This window comes from Dermochelys coriacea, chromosome 2 (assembly GCF_009764565.3).
Source record: "Dermochelys coriacea isolate rDerCor1 chromosome 2, rDerCor1.pri.v4, whole genome shotgun sequence".
Classification (NCBI taxonomy): Eukaryota; Metazoa; Chordata; order Testudines; family Dermochelyidae; genus Dermochelys; species Dermochelys coriacea.
The window spans coordinates 190,277,115-190,287,210 of NC_050069.1; the positions used below are offsets into that span (position 1 = coordinate 190,277,115).

At 39.2% G+C, this 10,096-nt stretch overlaps 1 protein-coding gene across 1 annotated transcript in view; it reads right to left on the reverse strand.

The window, feature by feature from the left end:
- The window catches only part of SLC6A20 (solute carrier family 6 member 20), a 36,884-nt gene extending 33,483 nt beyond the window's left edge, over positions 1-3,401 (reverse strand). The window contains exon 1 of the mRNA XM_038391638.2: positions 3,120-3,401. Coding sequence (XP_038247566.1) covers positions 3,120-3,240 — 121 coding nt within the window. The 5' untranslated portion in view covers positions 3,241-3,401. The remainder of the gene's footprint in view (positions 1-3,119) is intronic.
- Between the last annotated feature and the right edge of the window lie 6,695 nt (positions 3,402-10,096).

The following is a 10,096-nucleotide window of genomic DNA, read 5'->3' on the forward strand; positions in this document are numbered from 1 at the left end:
TGGTTCCTTGCAGAGTGCAAAGACGAGGAGGAACAGAGAGATTCTGTTATAATGGGGTGGCTCATTAGTACCATATGGTACTTGAATGGGGTGTGTGTCACTGCAGGTTTCTTCTGGAAAAAGCCCCTACCTTTGACTTTGAGATCACCTCAGACAGACCTGCTGATGAAGTCAAAAACAGATTTTTGAGAAGCCTTTCCTGGTTTTAACAGCAAGCCAAAATATTTACATAAATATCTATTATTTGGCATTTAATCTCCAGTATTAACATTCCTTGCAATGGGCTCTGCTCAGCAATGAAAATGAATGCAATCTGCCCAGTTACTTGCAAAGACGTTGAAATGAACACTGAGCAATAATCCGTATTATTCAGGGAATTAATTTTATACCTCCTGGCTATGCTTTTATTAACAACCCCTTTGTTTGCATCTTATGTTAGATAACTCCCTTTCAATCTGGGGTGGTATCAGAGACTTCACAATCCTTATATATTCAGTGGGGACCTTTTATAGCACCCAGTCAAACCCCAGTGAACCCACTGTTGACTTCAAGGGGATCAGGATCAGACCTTTTGTGAAGTCCTTTTTTTCACCAGACAGCTTCACGATATCTGGATTTGCAGTATGACATGTAACACAGTGAAATAATTAGGGACTTTCATTCTACTTCACAACGAACCAAAAGCCCAGATCCAAACAGCCCCCCAACTTTGGTTATGTTTGGATCCAAACTTTGCATCCAGCCCCTCTCTTTATAATGAGCTGAACCAAGATCCCAGATCCAAACACCCTATGAACTTTGGGGCAGCTCAGTTCTGGATCAAAGTTAAATCTTGGGCCAGATCATCAGCAGATGTAAATCAGCATTGCTTCATTAAAGTCAATGGTGCCCAGCTGATTTGTTCCAAATGAGGATCTGCCCATCTGTGTCTTGGGCCTGTATCTATTAAGTGTGACTGTCCCTAACTCTGAGTTCAGTATAAACAAGTTCCATTGTATCTTTAATTTGATAATCTCATTTATACATGGGTTGCTGCCAAAGAACTGTCTTAAAAACTAATAGGCATCTTAACTGATACGTTAATAAAAAAAAATTAATTAATCACAGAAAAATAACTGCCGCTCCCTAGCCAGAACTAGTTCATATCCTTGTTGCCCAGTTCAAGCTCTCTGGCTAAAAGAGAGGATAAGTAGTGAATACATTTATGAGAAGGAAGAGAATAGATTTTAAAGTTTGGATGGCTATTGAATCTTATAGGTATCTGTGGTAAGAACTTTTAGAATATGCTCTGCAGGGCAGGGAATGATTTTATTTTTGTGTTTCAGTGTGTCAACAACATAGTCAGCCCTACACAATAATACTAATGGGGGAAAATGCAGCAGTCAGCTGAATGTATAAGGCTGTTCATTTAGGTCCCTGAAAACCATACTTTGCAGAAAATCCATGTTGTTGTGTGGTGTTTTTCTTTTTTTTCTTTGGGCTGGAGGCATTGATCAAAGGTACACTTGTGTGTTATATCACATTCACTGCCTATGCTATAAAGATTTCCAGCTGCAGCGCTTGATAAGAGAAATTTAGCATGCTAATCTTGTTGCAGTAGAATAAAAAGCCTGATACTTGAGTCTAACTGCCCTTTAGAACAGCTCTGCTGGGGCGGATAGGCAGATGGTCGGCAATGGGTTAGACACAATCTATAAATGTGTACATAATGTGCAATTAAATTTTAAAAAAATATTAAAAGGCAATGTTCCAGCGTCACTTTCAAGGAGGAAGATGTTAGCCTTCAGAAACATTTGTAATTGAGAATCCAACAGGAATTATAGATCATCTCTCTAGCTAATGTATCCTGGTTCATGTTTCTATACAGCATCAACCACTTGCAGTATCTAAATGTTAAGTTAGGCCCTGATCCCAAGCCCATTGAAATAAATGGAAAGACTCCCACTGACTTCAGAAAACTTTGGACTAGGCCCTTACGGAATATCTAATCTAATCTATCTAGAAATGAATTTAAACAATCGCTCCAGTTCCCAGCACACATTGATTGCCTATGCAAGTGGGTTTAAATCCTGTGTTTGAACCAAAGTTAAAAAAAAGAGTTTAAAAATCTGCAAACAGTTTTCCTCCCAGGAAGAAAAAGGGTGAAGGGCGGAAAGAACCAGAAGTGACAGGTGCTAGGGATTCAGGTACTACAGTGATGGATGCAGCATAGAAAAGCTGAATAGAACTGTCCGAGGAACCTTATAGGAGCTTCTTCAAGGCTAGTCCCGGTAGGTATTTGCCTATTAGAAGTGGTGGTACATTTTCTCTATAATTAACCTAATAAGATGATCTTTGATTTCTAAGTGCAGAAAAGCAACTGACACAGGGTTTATGTCTATTTCTGACATTTTTTTCTTAAATTTGGAGGGGGTGAAAAAACAGCATCCCAGCCAGAGAACTCTTTTTGAACCAAAACCAGTTTAATCTACATTTCCAAAGCCTCTTGTGAGATTTCTGCTGCAGCAATCCCGTTGCCTAAGGGGTTTCTCCAGGCAACTTTGCAGCCAAGTTATCAACCCTTTAAAATTGAGCCTTATATAACAGAACTGCATTAACAGCAGCACTTTGAATGGCTATTATTAATCCCTTAATTAATGTAAATCTCTTCCCTTCTCAGTAGCATTTTTGGATCCAAACATGTAAACCTATAAGGAATCAAACCAGTTTCTGATGTCCTGAAAGTAATTTAGCAGGGGAATTAAAAAATCAGCACCATAGGAACCTGCCCTCTTATACAGTATAACACATTGTTCCTCCTTGTGTTTTCAGAGCTCAGTTGAGAAGGAATAGTATTGTATTGAACTGGGGCGGTAATCAGGAAAAAAGGATTACACGGGAGACACAATGGAAAGCAATGTGAAATAAAATAAAGATGTATAACATCTCTGTAGCTAGAGATGGTCTGCTGATACATTGTATGTCTCTTGCCTACATAATCTAAAGAAGTCCCCCTCCACTGAATAAAAAAAACCGATCAGATGGATGGGATACTGACATGGACATACTTTTGGTTTAAAAATATTTAACATTCCAATTCTGTACCCTTCTGAGAGGGAATCAAGAAAAACTGCACTTACCTCCTCCATATAGCTGACATAAATATGGAAATCTCCAAACATTTCCCAGCCCCACTGCATAAGAAATGCAGGCAAAAACAAACTGTAAGGGATTGTCCCATAATGGCCGGGTATTTTCCATTTGCACTTTCAAACACAGATTTCAGCAGAGGGTTCTTGACTTCACTCCTTCAGATGCTCTTCAAAGCCCTGCCTGAGACTCAAAGCCAACCCAACTGAGAGGGGAGTATACTTGCCAATTGCTATCAAGCTTTTTAATTACTAATCTTATTAACAGGCACATAGTGAAGTAGGAATGCTGGTAAATAGATTATAGACACGCACACAGAACTATAAAATGGGCACTTTGGGTGAACAGTTGCTTGGCTTTCAACTTGCATTGGAAGGATCTGAATTAAGGGTTTTATTTAGCTGAGTGCTGGGTTGATGTTGAAATGGGAAAACATTTTAGGCTGCACATGGCTGAAATGACTTGGAAAGCTGGAAAATCCTCATTACTTAAGGTTTGCCACCAACATGTGACGTGCTCCTTTGGGAGTAGTGTGCATGGCTCAAGGCGAGAGAGTAGGCCATTTCGTATTTACTAATTAATGAGCAAGGTCCCCACACAATCAGGGTTTGTTTAAATACACACATTTGTCAGCTTCTAAGGTGGAGATTACCTTACTGAAATGTGCACATGCCTATCCTAACATATCTCAGGTTACAGTCACTCAGGTCAGGTGGCCTATGTGAAATCAAATCAGTGGTCTCCTAGTGGACTAGAGTCCACATCACAAAAGCTGCTAACTGCTGGCCCTCTTGATGAGATGAATAGGACTGAATGGATGTGGAGGCTAAAGGTGTCTAAAGATGGCCTTCTGGCTAAAGGTGGTCCCTTCAGGTCAGGACGGAGGGGTTTTGGGTGAAGCAGTAGGAGAAAGCTTGCCTTTCTCTGCTACCTGTGGTGTACTTACTCGGTGGCTAAATAGAGGACAGTGGTCTCCAAGTCTGTCATCAGCTTTAAAAATCTACCCCACATTTTAAATACTTTGAATTTAAAATAAGAAAAGCAAAAAAAACCCACAAGAAGTGTAAGTTGTACTTGAAAATTCTGGTCAAGATCCTCAGCCGCTGAACATCAGCATAGCTCCGTGAAGATCTGGCTTCTTTCTCAAAGGCCAAACTTGCTGAGACAAATCTTTTAGAAGCGTGTGCAACAGGCCCTGTGTAGTTCTGATTACTCCTATAGTTCCGTGTTTATCTTATTTTCCGTTGATTTGAGCAAATTAAATAAATGTTCTCTAAATAATATTTTTACTTGTTTGATTCAACTGAGCAGAGACAGCTATCTAATACTCTGGATGATTTTAGCTATCTACGTAGGGACCAGATCCTCCAGCCTGGTGGAGCTGTACACAGCACAAGACCAGAGTGGGGGTCAAAGTGGTTTTGGGGACCACTACTCTGGTCCCCAAATCTTGGTGCTGAGCTGCACTGGATCCATGGCATGAGTTACACCATCCTGAGGGCAGCTCTAACTTTCACTGGCTACACAGATGGCTATTCCAGCCATCAGGGGTGCCAGCAGGATGAACACACCCTGGTCCCTTCCCCTTTCTCTTTGTCATGCTTTCCATGTGGAGGGTCAGTAGGGATGGCATTATCGGAGCCAGTATGGTAGTTCTACGCTGCTGGAGGATTCCCTCAGAGGGGGTGAGTGTGCATGTGTATCCTTAAGTAGGTGAATCTAGTTTTAGGGCTGTTTTGCACTGCCAGAGGTGAGACAAGAATTTGATCCATATAGATACACTGTATACTAATTACTATATAATATGAATTGCATATTATCATCTGCATTGTTTTAAATATATAGGGGGTTCTCCCTCCCTCACATTACACAGACCAACACCACCAATCTTGTTTCCCTATGAAACGAAGTTTGAACTTGTAGCAAACTTGAATTTGTCAATGCTGTAAAGGCATGGGCTCTCAGGTTTGATGGAGGCATAAGGCCACAGAAATGCTCTCGCTGATCTGTTTAGAATTAGATGCTTTAGATGCCTCCTCAACTTTTGTGGCTGGGCTGCAGAATGTGAACTGGGCCTTAGGTTTACCGAAAATGTTTTAAATAGGGATGTCAATTAATTGCAATTAACTCACAAGATTAACTAAAAAAAATTAATTGCAATTAAAAACTTAATCGTGATTAAACACACTTATAAAATAGAATAACTGAAATTTATTAAATATTTTTCGATGTTTTTCTACATTTTCAATGTTGATTTCAATTACAACACAGAATACAAAGTGCACAGTGCTCGCTTTATATTATAATTTTTGATTACAAATATGTACTGTAAAAATGATAAACAAAAGAAATAGTATTTCAATTCACCTCCTACAAGTACTGAAGTTCAATCTCTTTATTGTGAAAGTGTAACTTACAGATGCAGATTTTTTTTGGTTACATAACTGCAATCAAAAACAAAATATAAACTTTAGTGCCTACAAGTCCACTCAGTCCTATTTCTTATTCTGCCAATCGCCAAGATAAACAAATTTGTTAATATTGACTGGAGAGACTGCTGCCTGCTTCTTATTTACAATGTCACCTGAAAGAGAGAACGGGCATTTGCATGGCACTTCTATAGCCGGCACTGCAAGGTATTTACATGCCAGATATACTAAACATTCGTATGCCCCTTCATGCTTCAGTCACCATTCCAGAGGACAAGCTTCCATGCTGATGATGGGTTCTGCTTGATAACGATCCAAAGCAGTGCAGACTGACTCATGTTCATTTTCATCATCTGAGTCAGATGCCACCAGCAGATTGATTTTTTTTTTTTTTTTGGTGGTTTGGCTTCTGTAGTTTCTGCATCAGAGTGTTGCTCTTTTATGACTTCTAAAAACATGCTCTATACCTCATCCCTCTCAGATTCTGGATGACACTTAAGATTCTTAAGCCTTGGGTCGAGTGCTGTAGCTATTTTTAGAAATCTCACATTTAAGAAATCACACTGCTTTTAGTCTAGGCCCTCTTTTAAGGGCTCTGAATTTTACTTTGTAAGTTTCAGGTGTAATCTGAAATTGTTTCAAAACCAAATCCTTAAATTTATCATAGTTAGAAGCATCCTCCAGAGGCACCCTGTTGAATATGTTTAGAGCTTTGCCAGTCAATTTTGCTACCAATGTGGTTATCTTATGATCGTCAGAAATTGCATGGAGTGTGCATAGTCTCTCAAAAAATGATGAAATATTCAGCAATATCACTGGATTCATCATACTGTGGACATAGTCACTCCCATTTGTGGATTTTTGGGGAAGAATTGTTACGGTTATCCGGTAGACCCAATTTTAGCCCTTTCCAGATCTAAGCACTTTAGCTCTAACTCTGCCTCCAAGCGTTTTGCCTCTGTCTCCGCTTCCAAGCGCTTTAAGGCTTGCCTTATTTGCCTTTCATGTTCTTTTTGTCTCTCTTCAGCTTCAAATCTGGCTAATTTTAGTTTTTTTCTTGACATTACTTTTTGTTATCCTAGCCTTCTTGCGCTTAGTTTAGCCTAACTTGAGAGCTAGAAAGAAAAAGAAAAACAAAAAAACCCAAATAGCTTGTGAATTCCCTTGCTGTAACTTAACTCCTCTGCCTTCAGGCAAACAAAAAAAAACCTCCAGTTGCTCTCAGCTTGAAAAAGAAAAAAAGTAGTGTCCTTTTAAAAAAATAAAACACAAACAAAAACACAACTCCCTGCTTTTCAAATAGCCGAAAGAAAAAAAGTCCTTTTAATATCCTGAGGTTTGTGCTTCTGGTTCAAAATAATCCCACCGCACTGCCACCATGTCAGGGTTCCCTCCCCACTTTGAATTTTGGGGTACAATGTGGGGACCCCATAAAAGACCCCCCCCCCAAGCTTATTTTTACCATCTTAGGTTAAAAACTTCCCTAAAGCACAAATCCTTTCTGGTCTTTGGATGGGTACTGCTGCCACCACCAAGTGAGTTAGACAAAGATTTAGGAAAAGGACTACTTGAAGTTCCTGTTTCCCTAAAATTTCCCCCCAGAACTCCTTCACCCCCTTTCCTGGGGAGACTTGAAAATAATCTACCAATCAAATAGGTAAACCAGGTGAGCACAGACCAGACCCCTGGGTTTTTAGGACACTAAAAACCAATCAGATTTTTAAAAAACAGAACTTTATAATAAAGAAAAGAAGTAAAGAAGCACCTCTGTAAAATCAGGATGGAAGGTAATTTTACAGGGTAATTAGATTCAAAACAGAGAGGATTCCCCTCTAGGCAAAAGTTTAAAGTTACGAAAAACAGGGATAAACCTCCCTGTTAGCTTGTGAATTTTCTCTGTGCTAAAACAAAAAAGATAATCTAATGCCTTTTCTTCCTATTACTTACAATTTGTAATCTTAGATGCTTAGTTCAGGTATGGCTTTAGGAGATGTATTTTCCCTGCCCTGGTTCCTTGCTGACCCAGAGAGAATACAAAGAAACACTCAACAAAAACCTTCCCCTCACAGATTTGAAAGTATCTTCTCCCCTTATTGGTCCTTTTGGTCAGGTGCCAACCAGGTTATTTGAGCTTCTTAACCCTTTACAGGTAAAGGAGGGATTTTATGCTACCCTTAGCTGTATGTTTGTAACAGGAGCATAAACACTGCCAAATTAAGTGTAAAAATGTAATAAGAAAAAGCAGAAAGGAGTTTGAAGAACAGCTAGCCAAAAACTCAAAACAACAAAAACACTAATTTTTCCCCGTGAGTGCTCCAGCTCCGGAGCACCCATGGAGTTGGCAGCTATGGTTGTTGGTGTTCTTTTGGACACACCTTTCCAGTTTGAAATCTGCAAATTGTCAGCATGTTTAAATTATTGACAATGTAAATAAGCAGTCTAAGGGCTTGTCTATACACAGAGTTATTCTGGAATAGCTACTGTGCATTAAATTCACACCTTACCTTATTCCAAATGAACGTTAAAGTGTAGACAAGACCTTCATTTTCCATTAGAAGCAGTTGTTGGTTTCCAAAATTCTTCAAATACAGGATTGTTCATCACAATCTGAACAACAATGTTATTTAGCAGCCTTGGAGGAAAGAGGTGGGTATATTTGAAGCCATTTCTGGGATGTGCTAACGGCTTGTCTACACTTGAAAGTTAATTCAGATTAAAGGTAGTGTGTGAAAAGCACAATAATTATTCCTGAGTAACTGTGGTCACACTTATTCCAGAATAAGAGTGCCTTGTTCTATTTCAGTGTAATCCAGGCTCTCATTCTGGAATAAGATTATTCCTGAATAACTCAATGTGGACAGGTTTCAGAGTAGCAGCCGTGTTAGTCTGTATCCACAAAAAGAAAAGGAGTACTTGTGGCACCTTAGAGACTAACAAATTTGAGTATAAGCTTTTGTGAGCTACAGCTCACGTCATCGGATGCAATGAAAATAGCTCATGGAAGCTTATGCTCAAATAAATTTGTTAGTCTCTAAGGTGCCACAAGTACTCCTTTTCTTTTTCCATGTGGACAATTATTACAGAATAGCTATTCCTGTATAACTACACGTGTAGACAAGCCCTAACTGCAGACTGCATTTCTATTTCAATTTTAGCAGGCTTAAAGACTCCAACCCTCACTCCCCCTTGAGCCTCCAGCACTTCTACAAATACTGAGAGATACTCTTAGTGACAGACATTCACCACTTATACTATGCAGTCTATTATTGCTGATGATGCATGAGAAGGAAAGAACCTAGCTTGGCTTTCAAGCCTTAGGGGGACTTTTCAAAAATCTTGTAAAATGAGCACAATGAATGTGAAAAATCAGAGAGGTGCAATAACTAGGACCCTCATGATGCCATATAACCTCTTTTTAGAGTCAAGCATCACTGTAAGAAAAACTTACCGATAACTTCTAGTTAGCTATTAAAATGCATTGGACTGCCTGCCCACTTTACAATAATTAACAGAGAGGAGATGAAGGGATTCTTCTGCATTGTGTACTTGGCTTCATTTTAGCCTAAGTCTGTCTTGTTTACTCAGAATGACACTTCTTGTACCCGATTTTTTCTATACAAATGCTGCCCCTTAATACACTATATATTTTCATTAGGAAGGCTGATTAACCTCCTGCTGTACTATCCATTGGTCTTCTACATTCTGTCTCTATAACTTTCTGAAGAGACTGTGACTACTGAAAACCCAACCTTTTCACTTGTATTTACATACATACAAGGGATCACCTAGAATTTTTTGTTTAAATTCTTAGTTTACTAAATAACGTGATCTATGTATTACAGGCACTTACAGAACTACCTAAGGAAACACCTAAACTGATCTTTACAGGCCACGTGGACAGAATGACATGTAGCCACACACAACCACCACGTTAGCAGATCCTAGGATAATGATCGGTATAGATGCAGATATGTTTTTGCTGACTCATGCTTCCAGGTGGATCTTATTATCCCCAACCAGGACATAAGACATTGAAACCTTTCTCAGAGTAGCAACTGTGTTAGTCTGTATCCGGAAAAAGAAAAGAAGTGCTTGTGGCACCTTAGAGACTAACACATTTATTTGACCATAAGCTTTCATGAGCTACAGCTCACTTCATTGGATGCATTCAGCTGTAGCTCACAAAAGCTTATGCGCAAATAAATGTGTTAGTCTCTAAGGTGCCACAAGTACTCCTTTTCTTTTTGTGAAACTTTTCTGTGATGCTCCAGGCATACTGACTGGGTTGGAGGAGGACCTGCAGGGAAAGCCCTGAGCATTACCAAACTTGGGCAGAAATTTTAGGGTGATGCTTATGCTCTATTTGTTATCAAGTTAGCAATATAGCCAGGAAAGTGAGTGGGCTAGTTCTGTATTTAGCACAAGGTGGGAACTCTGCCTGTTTACAAGAGCTTTTAAAGTCATAGTTTCTATTTGTTTACACACAAATTTACTTTCAGATAATACTAATCCGTTGCATTTACTTAATATATTTTTGA